Source organism: Vulpes vulpes, chromosome 4, assembly GCF_048418805.1.
Source record: "Vulpes vulpes isolate BD-2025 chromosome 4, VulVul3, whole genome shotgun sequence".
In the NCBI taxonomy this organism is placed as follows: domain Eukaryota; kingdom Metazoa; phylum Chordata; class Mammalia; order Carnivora; family Canidae; genus Vulpes; species Vulpes vulpes.
This window is the reverse complement of record NC_132783.1, coordinates 108,295,006-108,316,127: the sequence shown is the minus strand read 5'-3', so window position 1 is coordinate 108,316,127 and position 21,122 is coordinate 108,295,006. Positions and strand designations below refer to the sequence as shown.

The following is a 21,122-nucleotide window of genomic DNA, read 5'->3' as shown; positions in this document are numbered from 1 at the left end:
TCTCTCTCTCTGTCGCTCATGAGTAAATAAATAAAAATATTTAAAAATTGATTTATTTGTACATTATTTTGACTTTCTATTTTAATTTATAATTGATCTTTATTAATTACTTCCTCCTGCTTCTTTTAGATATATTGCTGATCCTTTAACTTCTTGAATTGTACATTTAAATCACTTCTTAAAACTACTTGCTAGAAAGCTATAGCTTTCCAACTATTATTTTAACCACATCCTTTGGGATTAATTACATAGTATTTTAAATTGCCATTATTTTCTAGGTGTTCTTCAAATTAATTTTTATTGTATCTTTGACACATAAATTGTGTAAAAATGAGGTTATACAACTAATAAACTTTATTAAATACATTACTCAGGTAATGTTTTTGTCATTTTATCTTTTTGTTTCCTATCATTTTATTTGGATGTTATTTCAGGTTTAATTTTATGAATTATATATAAATTATTAATCAATGATAACACCTTCATTTTGGATTGCAATTATTATAAAATATCTCTCGTGAATTTTTTTACCTTCAATTCATCCTTATAATGTAATAATAGTCATAATATTAATATACTGAAAAGTAATAATATCCAGTCCTCAGTTATCCTCAGACTTGTATTTGCCTCATTTGTTTTTGCCTGTGACTTTACATAGAATATTTCTCAATACCTTTACTTTACAGGTGCCTCTTATATATAGTATTTTGTTGAGTTTAGTTGCTTGATTTAATCTTAGAATCTTATTCTTTTGACAGGCAAGTTGAAAAGGTGCTCTAGTTATAGCAGTTAAGACAAGATTGGTCTTACTTCTATCATCTAAATTTATGCTCTAAATTTGCTTTAAATTGCCCTTATCCTTATTTCTGACATCTAGCTTTAGCTGCTTTATCTGGATCTTTCTTTACTTTATTTCCTTCTTATTACCTAAGGTTTTTATACAATGAGTTGTCAGTTCATTATAAGGATCCTGATCCTCAAACTTCCATGCTTCAGTAGATACGACAAAGATCTGGGAGATAAAATGCAGATTCCTCTGCTGTCCCACTAAAGATTTTTATTGACAATGTCTCAGATGGAATCTACGTTTTAAGTGAGCACCCTAGGTGACCCTAACGTAGGCAGTCTATGGTATAACCCTTCAAGAAACACAGTTGTACTAATCTATGTTAATTTTAAACATATCCTTAATCTTCAACTTCTTGATTCATAAACTCTAAAGATAAAGAGTAAATGTCAAGTTCTTGTTATGAATTAGGAAACAAACACTTTCTTCCTCTTCAACAACATACATCCTGATTTATTCTTTTTATATAGTATTTAGTACTTCATTTTAAAAAATGCATTGACTTGGGACATCTGGGTGGCTCAGTGGCTGAGCGTCTGCCTTTGGCTCTGAGCATGATCCCGGGATCTGGGATGAGTCCCACATCTGCTCCCTGCGTGGAACCTGCTTTTCCCTCTGCCTATGTCTCTACCTTTCTCTGTGTGTCTCTTATGGATAAATAAATAAAATCTTAAAAAAATAAAAATAAATTGACTTATGTTTTATTCCGTAACTTTAATTTCTAGAACTGTATAGCTGTCTTTATTTCTGAATGCTAGCATACTAGCTTTTCCTATTCTAAAGTTCCTTACTTTGATTACCTTTAATTGGGGCTAGAATTTTAAAATAAGGTTTGTGGATGCTCTATTCACTAAGACCTTGGATACTGAGGATGGCTTATTTTCTTTTGCCTTTATTTATCAATAATATTCTTAGGTCACCTTTTTCCCCCCTCAGAACCCTGTAGCATTTTCCATTATTTTATAAAATTTAATATTGCTGTGGAGACCTAACTTTTTTTTTCCTTCCTTGTAGATCATTCACCATTTCTGCCTGGAAGTTTAGTAATGTCAGAAGGATATAATAAGGGGGTAATGAGATTATATAATTTTTACCTTGGAACCCAGTATATCCTTTTGGCTTACTGATTAATTTCATCACAGGTATGTATAAATATATAATGTCTAGCATATTAGTTAAGAGTGTAGCCTCTAGTCATATTTTCTGTTCAACTATTTCTTAGTTGTCTATCCTTAAGCAAGTTAATTACACTCTCTGGGTCTCAGTTCATCATCTATAAAATTATAATTATTACAACAAAGGATAATACAAGGACTATGTCATGGCATAATATATATGAAGTATCTAAAAACAAAAAAAAACATTCAGTAAGTATTCATTATTATAATCATTGACATCAGATTTTTTCTATTCCATTTTATTCCATTCCATCATTTAATGATGTTTAGTCTGCTGTACCTGTTTTACATATTCATTCTGTTTTTTTATAACTGATTTTTCTCCCTGCACTTCTCTCCATTTGGCATGATTTTTTTACAATCTGAATTCTGTGTTACTGCCTTGGTTTTTTGCCACACTTACTCTCTTTCTTACTGTTTTAGATTCAGTTACTAGTACCTAAAAGATCATATTGTCTTCATTTTTGCCTTCTTAATCACCTTCTAGCTTCTTGTTTGTCATCCCATCCTTGATCTTTTGTTTCATATTATCTTTCAATTTTTGGTGAGGGAAATTTTAATTTATCCTGAAATATATTTTTTCCAATAAGAGTTATTCTCAGTCTTCAGCATCCTGAGTTACTTTCTCTCTCTACCCAAGAAGAAAGACAGAGACACGGTCATTTATAGTTCTCTTGCAGAGCTACCATGCTGTTTCTGTGCTTAGATGCATCTAACGTGTCTCCCCATTTGCTCAAATATAGCTTGCATGGATTTGGCTGGGTTCTGCTTGCATGAATACTGGCCCTGCTTATGCCTCTCTGTCTCTCTGTAGAACTTCAGTTTGAGTTGAGTGTTAATTGTTTTTCTTTTGTTTTTCTATTGCTGTTTCACTTTCTATGGCTTTTGAACGGAGAAGATATAGGTTTTAGATTCTTCTACCTTCACTAACACTTTTCCAATTGGACACAGGCATCAGTTTTCTGTCTGTCATTTTAGGGGCTGAGTGAAACTGTGTGTGTTTGTGTGTGTGTGTGTGTCTGTGTCTGTGTCTGTGTACTGCCATGCTCTCATATGGTGCTGGTAGGTATGTAAACTATAGTAGAACTTTACTAGAGAACAACGTGGCAATCTGTATCACCATTTTAAAGACACGTACTATTTTTACCCAGAAATCCATCTTAAGCAATTTATCAAGAATTGATGGTGTACAAATATGTCAGCAATGTAGTGCTTAGAATTGTTTATAATGGAAAACCACTTGGAAACAATGAAAATATCTAACAATAGGTGCTCATTACATAAATTATGGTACATATACTAATAAAATATCTTATAGCTATTAAAATGGTATATATTATATTTGAAGATACAAAAAAGCAAGTGGAAAATAGCAGTATACACATAGCAGAGCAAAGTCTTTAAATAGGGGTATGTCACTACCTATGAATAAAAGGCATTTTGACAATGATTACAACTGGGTGTGGAGGTACAGAAAGTTTTCATTGCCTTTTATACATTAAAAAATCATGAATTGGTTTTATAATTAGAAAAATAGTTATAGAACTAAGAAAAAATGAGAAAGATACACACTGTCTTCTACCATCTCCAGAAAAATAGTAGCTATTTATCAAGTGCTCTCTCTCTGGAATTACATAAGACCCTTAAAATAATTATCTCATTTAATACCCTCAGCAGCTCCAGGAGGCAGAAATTAGTATTTTTAGTTTCTAGTTGAGGAATCTGAAGGGTGGAAAGGTTAAACACATCTAATGCCACATAGCTCATAAAAGCCCATGCCTGAATGTAAACCCAGTTCAGTTTGATTCTAAAAGTCACCATTTTTCCAGTGGACCTTACTGCCTCTGAGGATTTTCACATGCATCTTGATGTTTTTACAGGCATATTTAATAGCTAGCTCACTTTTCAAACTTTTGAGTAAGTCCTTATTTCATACACTAAATTTGAACTTAAAAGAGAACTCAAAAGACAGAATAAAGACATACCCAACAACAACAAAAAAAGCATAAAAGAAGATAACATTAAGATTCATATTTCAATGTAAATCATTGGACATTCTCTTTAACATAATGTTTTATGAAATAGGGTAAACTCTTACCCTTAACAAATGAGGATCTAAATCATGATATCAGAGAGTATCATTAACTTTTTGAAGCCATCAGTTGAAAAATTTAATGCACCTAAGAGGTGAATTTCCTTTGAAATATTCTCACAATCTGGAGATTTTCCTGAATTTTCATATAACTTTACCCAGTCACTGGAACAATCATGCAGTATACTTTGGTTTTGGTTTTGAAAAATATAACATTCTTCAATCGGTGTTATCACAAACCCAAATTCCAACTGTCAAACGTGTTTTCTTCTAAATGATTAGCATTCTACCTAGAATACTGCCCAACCAAATCGCTGTACTTCAATTTCAACAAGATAGCTAGACTTAAAAACAAGAACAGCAGCAACAACACAAATGAGATAGCCTAAGAGAACAGACATGGTAGGGGCTGGGTGTTTAGGGGACTAGGGCTAAACTAGTGATGCCAAAATTTCAAACATCTCTTCTCCTGGGATCTACCTAATACCATTTATCAGACTTTGTTACTATGCACACCATAGCCAAGTAAGTAAGTTAAAAGGCAGGTTAAAACACCAAAACAGAGTAGCAATTTAATAGATAAACCATACCTTTCTCCCACCCCATAGGCAATAAAAGTTTGGAATTGAGGAACCTTGAGTCAGAACAGTAACATTAGGGAGGAAAATGATACTCAGAGATTCAATAATAGTTTATCAAGCATCAAGTCCTCATAGGAAAGATTCACAAGCATTCACTATCATTCACTGCCTCACCAAGAAATAGAAAATTTAAAAATATGTAGTTGGATAAGTAGTGGATGATAAGGTAGAATGATGACAATTCTTCTCCAATGTGGAGGGAGATATGGAAGATTTGCCAATTAAGAATTGCAAACACGTAAGGATTCAGAAACTAAACTGTTAAGTATTAGACAAAAAAAAAGTTTTCTTTGGAATTCATTTAAGTCAAGAGCTATAACAAGGAATAATCTCAATTACTGCCTTTTACCTATCATTATAATAGTGCTGAGTCCATCAAGGTAATAGTTATTTGTAATCTATATACCAATAAAGCAACAAGGACTTGATGCAAACATAACATTCCTAGACATAAATTAATAATCTAGGACAGAAAATATAGGTCTCTAAGTTCTGAGCCAATCAACAGAAGGATGTATAATTCTCTATCTATCCCACTAGCCAAAAGAAACACAAGAAAACTAAGAAATGCCACGGCATATAATGACATTCTATCCTCTCAATACAAATGAAAAGGAATCTCAAAATATGATGCACTTGGTTTCTTTCTCGAGCACAATAATAATGACTGAGTGGAACACTGAAACTTAGGCTCATCACAGCTATATTAAAAACAAACAAACAGGAAAACCCCATTAGGGTCTCATGAAAATATTTAACTTATTTCCAAGTCTCTGTGGATATAATAAGTCCATTGGTTATCTGCAAAGACCCCATACATTATTTTACAGGGAACAGCTAAACAAATTGGCTCCAACAGAAATACAAATAAATGGATTAAAAACTGGCTATCTAACCGTATACAGAGAGAAATCGTAATTGGTAGTCCGTCTAGTTGGGGAGAGGTTTCCAGTTGGGTCCCACAAGGATCGATATTGGGTCCCATTTTGTTTAATATCTTTATAAAAAATCTGGAAGACAAAGTAGAGAATGTGCTAATTAAGTAGACTGATGCCACTAGATGAGGATTTGTGGTTAAAGTAAATTGGATATAGATAAATGCTATTGGTCTTTAGGAAGAGTAGAATTTTGAATTAGCTGTATTTTTTTTAAATGATCATTTAAAAAAATCTAATTCCAAGCACTAGAAATAAATAGATTTAAAAAGTTTTAGTGGCTTTGCATAACAAAAATTCAGGCATAATGGAAAAAGGCAATACAGAGATTCACAACACCTATGAATGTAGAATAAAGGATACTCCCCAAATGGAGATCTTTTGGCACAGCTTTATTTGGAAAATTGGTAGTTGTGGCTCCCTCAAAGCAATTAAGATATTGGAAGCTTTTCAGATATGTAGGAGTCAAGGTGCTGAAAAGGCAGAAGTAACAAATTCTCAAAGATAAATATATATAAATATAGTTAGCTATTGGCAGCAAAATAAACAATGAACAACATAAATCTTAAAAGAAAGGAGTATTGAAACGTAAAGGCATAAGCAAGAAAAGGAAGTGAAATTAATCAAGAGCAAATTCTATAAGGAAACACACACACATACACACACACAAATAGAAGAATGCAAGGGATAATAGGAAGAGCTCTCCTAATACTAGGGTAGAGAGAGAAAATATAAATATAAGTATATATATGTATATATATATATATTCATTAACAACTCCAGAAGACAGTTGGAAAAAAGTAGATCTTTTGTTGGTTTGAGGTTTACTGAAATTCCTTGGTATTCTACAACTTCATTTGCTACATGGAGACAATGAAAGTGATGCTGTTTGTTGGCCATGGACTCTCATGAGTAAACAGATTTTTTTTTCGGGTGAAGTCAACTGAATTGAATATATGGACTAACGTGGAATTAGCTTTTAAATTATATGTTATTTTTGTACTTCCTAGCATAGCAGAATGTATACCAGACTGGGAAATCCAGATCAATCTCAGAAATTTTCATTTTGTTATGCAAACTTGGATATTTTACTCTCCTTTAGAGCCTTAGTTTTCGCATCAATTACATGGCAAGATGAGAATTGTTTTAAGAGCTGCATATACTTTTGTTAAATTAAAAACACGGGAAACCAATACAGAGAAGAGATTGGAAAAATGTGGAAGTATGCCACTGAAGCTATAGTTGGCTTCCACCTGGCTAGCCTTCCCATTTTCATCCCTCCCTGACCTCAGGACAGAGCAAAGTTTAAAAATCACTTTAGATGATCTGACATGCTGCTTGCATCTCTAGGAAACTATCAAGGGAAGCTAAAAAGGTCAATCTCTCTCCTAGTGACTGATTTTTCTAGAGCATCTAACAATACTTAGCTGATTATATGTGCCCGAGCTTTTCGGGCGGGGGGGGGGGGGGGAAGAAAAAAAACAGAATTACAGTTGAAAAGAAGGGACATTCTTGATAAAAAAAAAAAGTAGAGTGGCATTATTCATGATGCCAACACAAAAGAAAGTGATGTGCAATCAGAGCCTTATGTAGATCTCTTTTAACTTTTCATGCTGGGATAAAAAAGAAACCATGGGAATCTGGAATGTGAGATGGTTACTTTTTTGCTTTAATCAAATCAGGATGGCTCTAAGTATTCTGGCCGAAGAAATGATAAAGTTTGTAGTTGGTTTGCTATAGACTTTATAGCTAACACTTGTTGAAAATTATTTCCTTGCATTGGCTTTAAAACTTCTAACATGAAACATTCCTCAATAGATAGTACTCTCTTTTAGGAATAGGACTGCACCATGTATGCTATATATTTACTGTGCAAAATATACAAAGAAGCTTTGGCAATATGTCTGGAGACTGTAAATTTTACTTTAAAAGTAAGAATTCCTATCATCTATAATATTTTAATATTTTATTAGTATTTACTACTTACTGTTTACTATATATTGAGGACTATGTTACCTTTCTATACATTATCAGAAGTAATCTTCATAATAACCTATGAGAGAAGAATTAACCCCATTTTTACAGATAAGGAAACTGAATGGTGAGAGTCTTTCTTGTTTGCTTATTTTGTTGTTTATTATGTATTATCACAAAACTGTAAATGGACGGTAAACACTGAAACTGACTAACTCCAAAATACTTGTTTAGAACCGTTGTATTAAATGGAAACTTCTGATGTCTTGATATTATACATCTTGATTAAAGAAAGTGGAGAAACCACTTGTGTTTAAGAGATTTAAGAACACAATAAGCATCCTGTATTTTTCAGGACCTCAGTTTCCTATATTTGAAACTAGAAGACTGGATTAGAGTAGGGTTTTTTAACCTCAGCCTTATCGATATTTGGGGCTGGATGTTATGAGGAGGCTGTTCAATGCACAGAAGGGTGTTTGGCAGCATCCGTGGCCTCTATTCACTACATACCAGTAGCAATCCCCTCCTCCCAGTTTTGACAATCCAAAGTATAGACATTGCCAAAGATCCTCTGGGGGAAAAATAGCTTGTATTTTGAGAACCATGTACTAGAAGAACTCTGGTATCTTTTTTGTTCTCTCATATTCTAGGCTCTGAATTGTGGATCCAACTTCAGCCAAGAAGATGGGCTTTACAGCACTGCAGGGTACTTGCCCAGTAAATCATTCTCTATCTGCATCTCAGTACATTGAATTTAAACTCTGAAGCTCTCCAGGTTCAGTCTACTATAAAACTGCCACTCTCCGGCTCTTAAATTTATCATTTAAATGCAAATTTGGATGAAAAAAATAGAGTAGATGAAAGTGAAAAGAGATCAGATGTTATCTTATTAAGTCAGCATTTCATTAGGCAATTGATTTAGACTCATTTCAAACTGCAGTCCTATGAGATAGTTTTGTTTGTTTGTTTATTTATTTATTTATTTATTTATTTATTTATCCAAAGCTACTATTTCAGAGAAATCATAGAATTGGTTTAAAAGGCGTTGTTTCATTTGACAGACTGAGAGGGCCATAATGCTAGCTTGGAACCTATTGACAGATTCTAATAAGTGAAACCTCAGGTACTGTAAAGAAATTGACAATTTTCTAGACCCATGGTTCATTAGCTTTCGAGGGCCATACTTAAAATTTACATTATTACAAATATCATCTCCCAGGGAAGGAGTGACTTTTCTTAGAGAAAAGTCCAAAAAAAAAAAAAAAAAAAAGGCCTATGGATATGTGAGAACATTAGTGATCTAGAAGCTTTCATTGGGTTTGCTCCAAATAAAATTCAACTGTAGAGATTATTTACAGTGTGCTATCCTTGGAATTCAATTGAAGTTAGAAATATTAAAATGTCAGTTAAATAATGATTGATATGGTTAATAATTCCAGATAGTTTAAAAGTATTACTGTTTTCCTAGTTTCATCACTATGATCTATTTTTTAAATTCAGCTCTATGCACTACTTTATAAGCATTATTTATGGCAGATATTAAAATAAGACCTTGTTTTTTGTCTAATATGAAGGATTTAAATTTCGACTATAGGAAAATACATATATAAATATACTTTTTAGTGCAGAAAGCTTGATAGAGGAAGCCAGGTGAAGTCACATTTGGCTAGTAAAGAGGGATAGATCCACTGGGATGGCTGTCAAACACCTCAAAATGGAGATTCTAAATCTTGGCTGCAAATTAGAACAACATTTGAAGAATTTATAAAAAATATGATGCCCAGGCATAATATAGTACATTCAATTAAGAATTTCTGGGAAAGGAACCCAGGCTTCAGTATTTGTTAATGCTCTCCTAGTGATTCAATTGGGTACTCAAGGTTTACAACCACTGCCTTAAAGACTAATCAGGGTTTACAATTGCATGGAAATCATTCTTTGACTATACGTAATTTAAGCAAGATGGTGTCTCTTATAGTCACGTGCTTCAGTGATTTTAAGTGGTATGCATGCAAGGCATTAAGTGATTATCTGTCACTGAAGGAGGAAACTATTCTTTTTCCCCTCCACTTGTCTTTCTACTCTTCTGATGACTTCAAAGAGGAAGACTTCTTTTGTTGTTTGTGTCTCTATTGTACATCTCTGTACTTGTTTATCTCCCTTTTAAATCAGAGAATGGGCTCAAGCTTGAGCCTTCATTTAGTATAGCCTAGAATTTAATAATGTCGTTTCATATTTCTTACTTAAGATTATCTTCCAGCAAGTAATATTGATTTAAGTGATATAAAATTTCCTTTTTTAATTAAAGTGAGTAAATATAAATAAATATAAAGTAAATAATAGTATACATTATACTCATATTTGGAAAATGTCACAAGGGTAGTTCTCAGATGACTATGGTTTGGGCAAACCTAGTGTTAAGTAAGGTAAGGGGTATCCAAAAGTTGTATCATGAGCTTTTGGCCCTAATTGTGCCTCCATCACTAATTAACTTTATGATTTTGGAAAAACTACCCATTCTCTTCCCTGGGCCTTGGTTTCCTCATTTGTCAAACAAGGCTATTAACCTATATTGCTGGCATTCTTCTATGAGTTTAACAAGCAAAGAGGGCTTGCCCTCTGAATTTACCTTGTTGACATCCAGGCGCATCTTCTCATTGTTGGCACTAGCAGCTTTCTCAGCTGCTTTCTTTTGGCGTTGGGGTCCCCTCCCAAAAAAGATGTAGTTGACCAAAGCATATTCCAGAAGGGCCATGAAAACAAAGACAAAGCACCCCATAAGGTACATGTCAATGGCCTTCACATAGGGAATTTTAGGGAGAGTCTCCCGTAGGTGGGTATTGATCGTGGTCATTGTAAGGACAGTTGTAATTCCTGAAAAAAATGGTAGAGTTAGAATAATAATGTTCCTGTTTCCTGGATACTTTCCTCGTAGTTAAAGTTAATTGTACTTGTTTACTCATTCATATATGCCACAAAATACTTACTGAGTACTGATTGCATACCTGCCCTGTGATAGGCCCTGGCGATACATTTAAATCATTAATTTACAGTAGCATTAATCACTCTGAAACTTTTCCTTTATTTATATTTTTATATTTATAGTTATATATCTTGTGAGGGGCTAGAGATGTGAATTAAAGGCTATGGTAGACATGTATGTTGGGTGAGCATTGATGATACAGAGAAGATCCTAGTTGAGTTTCATGACATGGCAGGATACAGGTGAGGAAGTGGAAATCTGGAACTGAGTCCTGAAGGATACATGGGGGATACCAAGCAACCAAGGACTGGAGGTTAAAGGTGTGGTAGAGAGAGCTTTTGTAAAGGGGTGCTTTGTGTGTGGGGGAGAAAGTACTTGGCCTATCAAAAGCATCTCAAGGAAGTCAGTGTCAGTACATTTTAGGATATGACAAGAAGCACAATGAGGAGAGTGAAGATTAAGTAAGGCTGCATAATGGAGAGCCATATATACAGAGCCTAATGGGGAGTCTGAACTTAAAACTGAAGGCAAAGTGGGGCCATTAACCAGCTTCAAGCAGGGAGGCATAGGGACAAATTGTGTTTAGGACAAACATTCTGGTACTAGTGTGGAGGACAGAAGGAAAGCATAAGAGATAGGAATAAAGAATATCAGCTAATAGTTTTCCAGAATAATCTAAGTAATAAAGAGAAAATAAATTAAATAATCATAATAGTACTGAAATCCATGAATACATTATACAAATGATATATACAAATGACTATAAAAATTTGGAGGCTGGAAATGATCAGTAACAGAGGCAGGTGTCTAGCCTTGAGGTTTCTGGATTGGGCAATTAGGCATGTAATGCACAGATAAAATAATATAGAAGCATTATGAATATGGGAAATGGCATACTGGATCAGGTTATAATTGTTCATCCCACTGAGTGGTCATTTCCAACAGTGAAGAGCAGTTTCCCTCTATAATTGGAGGGAAAGACAGAGAAAGGCCAGGTAAAAGCACTGGGAGTTCAGAGTCCTGAACTTGTCCCAGAGTATGACAAGTTCGACTTTTATAGCAAAATAATGATGTAAAAATAGAGCCCAGAGATCAAGATCACACAGATGGGAAACTGTAAAATCAACATTTGAATGGGTGTCTCTGACTCAGAAAGCTGAGTTAAGTTTCATTTCTATGATTTTTTGGGAGTATAAGTTTCCCACTTTAATTTTATCTCTTTAAAAAGAAAATAGTTTTTGTATTGTTTTTCTACATGCTCATAAAACAGCTACAGAAAAAATAAATTTGCACATCTGATTTTGAACAGGGCCAGAAAAACTCTGTTCTTGCTTTAGATCTAGGTGTCTTAGAGTTTTTGTATCTTTTCTAGAACATCAGCCATTTTGAAACATTTCCCAGTTTTGTTTATCTTTTCATTATTTCAACTAGATTACTCTGTTCAACATGTATATTATAAAACTAAAAATGCTGACTTTGCTTTTTATTTGTCTCATTTTAAGATATTTCTGACTCAAGTAATAAATTACTCAGATTAAAAACCATTTTACAAATTTCTTTTAAAAAAGTAAATAATTTATTATTATTCCTGTAATAGACATAAAATTGACAGTAGATTTTCACTTTGGAATAATATGATATTTACAAATTCCATTCATTACTTTATTCAGCAAATATTTACTGAACACCATTCATTGTGTGAAATATCACAGGTATAACAGAAGCAAAATTAGATATGGACCTTTCTTCAATGTATCTTTCAGTACCATGAAGAAAAAGGACAACACAAACCAAATAAATATGAATTATAACTGCAGTTGGTTTACAAAGGGAAGTTCTCTAGTATTTTAAAATAATATATCATAGATGACTAGACTCAATCCAGGAGGTTATTACTTCTTTCCATCTTGAACCACCACAATTTCACCTTAACACAGCAGCCAGAGTTATCCCTTTCAATCTGAAATCAAATCATGTCACCTCTTCACTCAATGACTCTCTAATTTCACTCAGAATAAAAGTAAAGCCTTTATCATGGCCCTGCAACTGCTTCAGAATCTTATAGTCCCCTCTCCCCAACTAATCTTGACCCTTGAATTCCCTCTTGCATTCTGGCCACCTCACTGACATCCTTGGCACTTTCCTCCATCAGGGCATTTGTAGTAGGCTGGGTTATTCCTATTCAGACATCTAAGTAACTCTGTCTTAAGTATTTGTTCCATTGATAGTTTCTGAATGAAGTTAACAATGATTATTATTATAAACTGTACCTCTTGGCATATCCAACTGCCCCTACATCTTGCTTATTTCCCTCTATAGACTTACTGTATTACCTAGTTCACATGTTAAACAAAATAAGTTTATTGTTTTTTTTTTACTGCTGGCACATCTTCCATAAGGGCACTGTTTTATCTCTAGTGCCTAGTAAATTTGGCACATAGTAGGTGTTCAACAAATATTTGTGGAATGAATAAATGAATGACTTCTCTAAGGAAGTGATGATTGAATTGAAATTTCAGTGGAGCAGTTAACAGCCCAACATTTTAAAGGGCTTAGTCAGAACTCAAAATAATAAAAATAGTGTAAAATATCATAATTTACTATATCTGGAGTTAGTAACATAAAAATGTTCATGAAATATAATTTATTCTCTTCCTCTGGTATTAAAAATAGAAAAAAATCAAGCACAAGATAAGCGGCGCTATGGATGATTTCCCAGTACTCTTACTTTGTTGTCTTCTGCCCTCTACCATGCTACTGCAAAATCTTAATAAGACTTTAGAAGTCTTTTTCCTCTCTGTTAGTTACATAATACATTTCCTTGTCTTCCACTCAGAGAGAAAAAAAAGAAAAGATGGAAGGAGCTCTACCAGGTAAGGAATTACTGATGCAAATTGAACAATTATCAAGTGATATTACATGAACTATGCTTCAATAAAAATATTAAACTGATGGGACTAATTTCATTACCAACTGCTATATGGTTAACTAATTTTGACATGAAAGAGTTTTAATTTGTATTTAATTGATTTAATGCTGAATTAGATAACCCAAAGTCTCACAGCCAAATTCTTGTAATGTGCATAGTCCAATCTTGCCACACATCATAAATACCAGGGTAAAGAAAGCATGCGAGTGGACATGCCTGCACATACACACACACATGAACACACAGAGTCACGCTCCATAAGCAGTTAGAAAATAGCCTACCTAATGCCACTCTTGCAGCTGATGCATCATAATTAATCCAGAAGGAGACCCAGGAGAGGATAGTGATCAGGATGGAAGGCATGTATGTTTGCAGAATAAAGTAACCAATGTTTCTCTTAAGCTTAAAGCTGAGGGACAACCTTGGATAGGAACCTAGAAAGGCAATTTTAGAACATCATCATTATCAATCAGTATTTATAGGGTATTTCCTTTTAAGGACCCTAAATCATTTGTTTATTTTCCTTAAATTCAATTTTAGCTCCTGGTGAAGCACACTTTTTCCTGCAAAAGTAGTCTGAGGACACTGGGCTTTTAATTAGCAAGAGTGACTCAGTGTTAAGTACACCCATGATGCCGTGTAATTAAAAGACTTTCAGATCTTCCATGTTCAGCCTCCAGCACTGGATCAAAGATACTCATTCTCTATAGCTATGAAGACAAGATAATTTGGAACAGCCCCATTGTTCCACCTCAGTGGTTTCTCAACAAGGCCATACTGTCAGATTTTTTGTTTTTGTATATAAGAATAAGGCTGCATAGTCTGGTCATATTTTGGAAGTTTCTTCACAAGCCATAGAATTCATTGTAAATCTGGGATCAATGTTAGGGCAACTCCCTAAAGTTTTGTGAAGGTTTTCGTGTATATGGATCATATTATTTTCTAATTCCATTGATTCTATCAAAGTTTTAAAGGGATTCCTAACTCATCAAAAAGTGGAGAATCCCTGTTTTCAAAGAATATTTGTGGGAGACAAAACTAAAGGATCAAATTCAGGATCAAATTCCTGAAGCTGGGTCCTTTGATTGTGATGACCTGGGGAACTACTCTTTAATAACTTTTTAAACAAGATACATAACTGAACATAGTCTTAGAACATAGAAAAGTCACAGTGATAAGTAGAGTCTGTTGGGAGTGATATTCTTCCTAATATTAAGAGAAAACCATCTAGCTATCTTGGGCTCAAGTAAATGTCATAATATTGAAGAAAGAATATTTTAAGTGTGAACTCATTTCTATAGTCTCAGGGATTCAAAGGACCTCAAATTTAGGAAAAGTTTCTGATAATTATTTTTTAAAGCTAGAGGCTACATTATATTCTTACTAAGTCATACAACTCTTACTTGAAGAAGTTTGCAGGGAAAGGAAGTGCCAGAGTCCTTAGCAGAAGTATGATTAAAAATGTATGGTTACAGTACTAGCTATTCCTGTGCCTGGGGAATTCATTCCAATAAGAACAACATAAAAAGAAATATTCCTGTGGGTTTATTGTTTTTTTCCCTTTAATGAGTATATAGCAAAGTATTACTTTCCTGAGCTTTTTTGTTAAAATTTTATGCTGACGAAACCAAATTTGACAACCTAAGACCTCAATGCTGGAAGAGTAACAGTGGAGAAAGCAGCAGCATAATCTATCTGAACATCTGGAAGGGCTTTTACCTCCAAAACAGAAGGTAAGACTACATAAAGAAATTCCTAACCCTTAAGGAAAATGTGGAATTCTTCTACCTTACTGCCTCTAGAGAATTTCATCATAGTCAGACTTGAGCGAACCATTACTCGGCTCTCCCCAGTATTTGTCAACAGGTTATTAGGAGTTCTGTCTTAATTTCTCTTTCTGTATTCTGTCTCTAACTATTAATTTATTCTTGGTAGATGAGCTTTGTTGGGGGTGCCTCCTGGGAAATAAATGTATGGGTCCCCAGTGAGCAGTGAGCTTGAGGAGGAACTGAAGGTTTTCAGTAAATCTAAATCTCTAGTCATCATCTTTCCCTGGGACTCTAATCATAATATAAGTGAACTTTTTTGACAAAATGTGCTCAAGCCCCTATGCCCTTACCCCTCTTCCCTGATACAAACCTGTGGAAAAAACAACCTTCTTGGTAATAAGTTTGTAATCCACAATAGAGAACTGTGGAAGTTCAATCTTCGTCACTCCTGTTACTGCGTTATCATCCCCACGCCAGTAAAACTCAATGTCGTCAGTGGTATATCCATCTGTAAAAAGAAGAACACACACACACATACACACATATATAGGTACACAAAACAACAAACAAAACAGAAAAAAATACTTATTTAAAAGATGAACTATGTTAATGATAACAGTCACAGCCAAAGGCTACTATGTTCAGTATCATGTTAGGTACCTGAAGTATATCACCACATTTGGTTTTTCCCAGAATCTCATTAGGGCAGTATAATTAGGCCCACAGGAAGCTACAAATGTTTACTGAAATTAATCGCTTGCAAGTAGGAAATAGTATATAGTTCTGACTTGCACCTTGGTTCATCTGATTATGAATCTCGTTTTCTCAAATATTGTCATATTATTACATGACCCTGGATGGTACCCTAGGAGAAGACCAAAGCAGAGAAAAATATAGCTGGAGTTATCAATGAAGTATTAAATGCTATCGAACTCCCCCATACAAAACTTTTGAATTATAATATATTTGGTTTCAAGTCAGAAGAGTAGCAATTATGAAGAAGTGAGTCATCATTTTTTAAATATTCATAGATATTATCTCCAAGTTTGATTTTGCAGCATATCTCAATTCCAAAAATATCCCCTTCAAATAACCCAGAACAGTAGTAATTCTCATAGTTTTAAGGAGTAAATACAAACATATTGTGTGCACTATAAATGCACAGTACATTTTGGAGACATGTTTCTACTTATTCAACAGTTTTTTATTGAGCACCTAGCATGCTCATCACTGCACAGCTGCTGGGATAGAGCTCTGTATAATAAAAATATGAAAAATATGCCCACCCTCCAAAGTCTCCCCTGCAAAGCACAAATTATATTTGTATATCATATACATGTCTTCAAAGAACTTTTGCATCTAGAGAGTTGAATGTTTACAAGTCTAGGAGGTAAGCAGGGCGGATATTACTTCCCAATTTAAAGCAAAAAAAAAAAAAAAAAAGCCAGTTAAAAAAGACTAGTTGTTGGCCTTCTGACATGTGGCAAGTTAGTGTAATACAGGACTAAAATATCAGTCCTTTCACTCTTAGCTCTTATAATATTCATTAAATCATATTTCTTCCAAAGAGAGCAAGTCAATATCCAAAAAGTGGAAATTGATTATTTTTCAAAGAATTACAGTGCTCTTGGTGCACCTGGGTGGCTCAGCAGGTTAAGTGTTTGCCTTCAGCTCAAGTTATGATCCCAGGGTCCCAGGATGGAACCTGGAGTCAGGCCTTTGCCCCTGCATCCACCCCCCTTCGTGTGTACTCTCTCTCTCTCGCTCGCTCACTCTCACTCGGCACTCTTTCTCCCTCTCTAAAATGAAATGAAATGAAATAAAATTAAATTAAAAAGAATTATACTGTTCTTGATTTGAGAACCTGTATCAAACATAGCACAGCTCAACGTCTTAACTTTGCCAGATATCTGCATTCCTCTTTGCTCATAAGAGCAGCCATCTTTATCTGATGCAGAAATACATATTTTTGGAAGAGTTCCTGAGAACTTGAACTTTTGGCTCCATATCTATAGGCTTTTAAATAATAGTTAATGATTTTTAAAAAGGCTTGTTTACTTGCAAACAAATCATAAGTTATATTATAATCAAAACTGTGGAGAGTTAATAGATTATACACCACCAGAATTTCATTATAATTTGAAGCCATTCTTTTAAATTTTTTTTTAATTTAAATTCAATTTGCCAACATATGGTATAACACCTAGTGCTCATCACATCATGTGCCCTCCTTAATGCCTGTCACCCAGGTACCCTCACTCACTTCATCTTCTGCAACCCTTTGTTTCCCAGATTTAGGAGTCTCTCATGGTTTGTCTTCCTCTGTAATCTTTCCCCACTAAGTTTCCTCTCCTTTCCTTATGGTCTCTTTCATTACTTTTTATATTCCTCATATGAGTGAAACTCTATGGTAATTGTCGTTCTCTGATTGACTTACTTCACTCTGCATAATACCCTCCAGTTTCATCCCCGTCAATATAAATGGTAAGTATTTATCCTTTCTGACAGCTGAGTAATATTCCATTGTGTGTGTGTATATATATATATATATATATATATATATATATATATATATGAATGAAAGAAGAATGAGAGTAAGTCAACTCTTACGTTTTCAAGAGAGAACACAATCTAAATTGGTGAAGAATGTGTTTCTAGTCCTCCACCTTCCTTACCTCAGTTTTTACCTTCCCTTGTTCATGATTACAGACCTTATCACAGAAGCTCCCCATAGGCAGACACATGGGAATATCTATGGTGTTTCAATACAGTTGTATAGGAGATGCCTAATAATTGCTTAACAGGTAAAAATATCATTATTGAATATAGACTTTTGTCCTAATGCCAGCTATTTGACATGGTGCTTGCTAGATAATACCTGGCAGAGGAGAGTCACTTGGGATATATACATGTGCGGATTTGGGTGATGGTTGCTCATCCAAATGCTTGGCATTGTGGAGGTATTCATAATGTTTATACTTCTGTCTCTTGCTTCCAATAAATATCTTCTGAGTGAATAAAAAAGTCACCCAATAGTAATAGAGCCCTTAAGAAAAATCCAAGGATTCATTATATATTTATCCTGATGTGATAGTTCAGCAAGTTGCTTAACCTTTCTCTGTCTTCCATTGTTTAATCTGTAAATTTTAACAACAACAACAGCTACTACATAGAATTGCTATGCAGGGAAAATGAATTGTTACTTATAAAATGCTTAGAACAGTACCTGATAGATGCTCAAAAAGGTTAGCTAATACTTTCTTTTCAAATAAAAATTATTTGAAAAGAAAAATGAATTCAAAGTTCATATTTAGTTGCATTTCACGTTGCTTCTATTTCATGAACACATGAGGAACTTGGACACAGAACCCTCCAACCTGTTTAGAAGTTGAAAGTGAAACATTTGAAGTTTATTTTGATGTCTAAGATGTTGGAATCTGACATAATGGAGCAGCACATTTTAATACTTCTTGGCTACTACCGATCTTTAAAATCCCAATCTTCTTGACTTCATTTTGGGTTAACCAAGGATAGAATGTTGCTAATAGAAAGCACATGTAGGCTCTTGCATCACTGATTTTTGAAGATGAAAGACCAATACTCCATGACAGTGCCAGAGTGGTCAAGTTCAAAAGCCAGCTCAATATACTGTGTAGGGTAAACTGAGAGCAGACCTAGTTTTTCTTCTTCTTCTTCCTCCTCTTCTTCCTCTTCCTTTTCTTGTTCTTCATCTTCTCTGAAGGAATATTTAATGGTATCTCAAAGTGATTGAAAAATTAAACACACGCAAATATATATGACCTAACTTTTATAGCTTTCCTAATAATAAAGAGTGAAAAATACTTAGATATCTTTTAAAAGATATCAGGAAAAGATGCAGTGGAGCTTCTCAATGTCTTGCAAATTAAATTTATCTTTTGTATTTTATTCATGGGATTCCAGAATCTGAGTCACTAAATTATATTGTATTGTTATCATTAAAAAAATAACCCACATAAATTCAGATGGCCTATGAATAAACCAAAATATAAATTTACTGGAATTTCCCTGAAGGAATTAAAATTGTATAAAAATGTTAAAGTTCTGATCAGGATGAATAAATACATAATTTTTTAAAAACGATTTTATTCATTTACTCATGAGAGACACAGAGAGAGAGGCAGAGACACAGACAGAGGGAGAGGCAGGCTCCATGCAGGAAGCCCGACATGGGACTTGATCCTGGAACTCCGGGATCATGTCCTGAGCCAAAGGCAGATGCTCAACTGCTGAGCCACCCAGGCATCCCAATAAATACATAAATTTAAAAATCTATGAGATATGAATGATAGATATGTTGTTTTATATTTTTTTAAAAGATTTTATTTATTTATGCATGAGAGACATAGAGAGAGAGGCAGAGACACAGAGGTAGAAGCAGGCTCCATGCAGGGAGCCCAACATGGGACTCCAATAGGGGATCTCACCCTGGGCTGAAGGCAGCACTAAACCACTGAGCCACCGGGGTTGCCCTCTTTTAAATATTAATAAAGATATGTACTATATGAGATCTAAGAAGCAAAAGTGCCATTTTAAAAACATTCATATAGTAATTGAATATTCTCACAATTGTGACATTATCCTATTATATAACAGGGCATTTTTTAAAAAAGTTATTTTTCTCTCTTTAGTGTCAGTCTGCTTATTTATTTTGTTTTCTCCTAAGTAAATATTTTATTTTAGAAGGATTTTACTGTGTAGGGAATATGAACCTATACCAAGATATTAAACAGTAAGGGTTGGTGAGAGCATTTAGAAGAAATTAACTGTCAATGCCACCAGTTTTTTTCCTAGTGAGAAATTAAAATGACTTACTGTTCTCTTGTTATTTATTTAAACTTTGTTCCCTAATAGGACTGTTAAACATTCTAGGGTAATTATTTATTTGCTGTCTCCCATTGTAGCCAAATAGCAATAGTAACATTGTAGTTGCTTTATAGATTTTATTTATTTATTTATTTATTTATTTGAGAGAGAACACATGCCCATGGAAGGCCATACATGGGGCGGGGAGGGGTAGGGAGACAGACAGAGAGAGAAGCAATCTTAAGGCAGCTTCACTCTGAGTGCAGAGCTGGAGGTAGGTCTCCATCTGAGATCATGATCTGAGCCAAAATCAAGAGTAGGGCACTTAACTTACTGAGCCTTCTGGGTGCCTCTGTAGTTGCTTTAAACTTAATTTTCAGTCATCATAACCAACTGGTGATGTCTGAGAATTATGGCCAGTGTTATTGGGACAATGCACTCTAGTCATGGATGATTTCAATTTTTTAAGAATTATTTTATCTAAAATTTTCTGCCCTTCTATGTATCTCTCACAGTACTTTAAAAGTAAAAATTATAGCATGCCATTCTCCTATTAGTATTTAAAATTTATGTGGTTGCTATTATCAGTATATTAGTAACTATTCTTAAAACTTAATTTATATTCTGAGGAATACTAATCCTGTGATATGCTTCATGGAAAAGGATCTACAGTAAATGTATTTGGGAGTACCTGAATATTTTGGGCAGCCTCTTGTTAGTCACAAACAACACAGTACAGTTTAGGATATCTCTCAATAAAGAAGATATTGGCTTAATATTACCCCTGGAATTTTCCTCACTTATTTGACCAGACACATTGTTTTTTCAGGATATAAAAAAGAATTTACACAGTATAATGGTTCCATAAAATGCTGAAGTTATTCACAGATTTTAGGGTGATTTAGTTATGTTTCCCCTAAAACAAGGTC

The 21,122-nt window shown here is 34.2% G+C and overlaps 1 protein-coding gene across 10 annotated transcripts in view; it reads right to left on the bottom strand.

Moving 5' to 3' along the window:
* Positions 1-21,122, bottom strand: part of GABRB2 (gamma-aminobutyric acid type A receptor subunit beta2) — a 240,388-nt gene that overhangs the window by 30,849 nt on the left and 188,417 nt on the right. For 5 of the 10 annotated variants that reach the window (XM_072756699.1, XM_072756695.1, XM_072756698.1 and 2 more), the window contains exons 7-10: positions 15,719-15,856; positions 13,861-14,013; positions 10,297-10,541; positions 5,655-5,768 (exon numbers count right to left, since the gene is read on the bottom strand). In XM_072756699.1, the coding sequence (XP_072612800.1) occupies positions 5,655-5,768; positions 10,297-10,541; positions 13,861-14,013; positions 15,719-15,856 (650 nt within the window). The remainder of the gene's footprint in view (positions 1-5,654; positions 5,769-10,296; positions 10,542-13,860; positions 14,014-15,718; positions 15,857-21,122) is intronic. The other 5 variants (XM_072756703.1, XM_072756702.1, XM_072756704.1 and 2 more) reach the window with 1 other exon arrangement.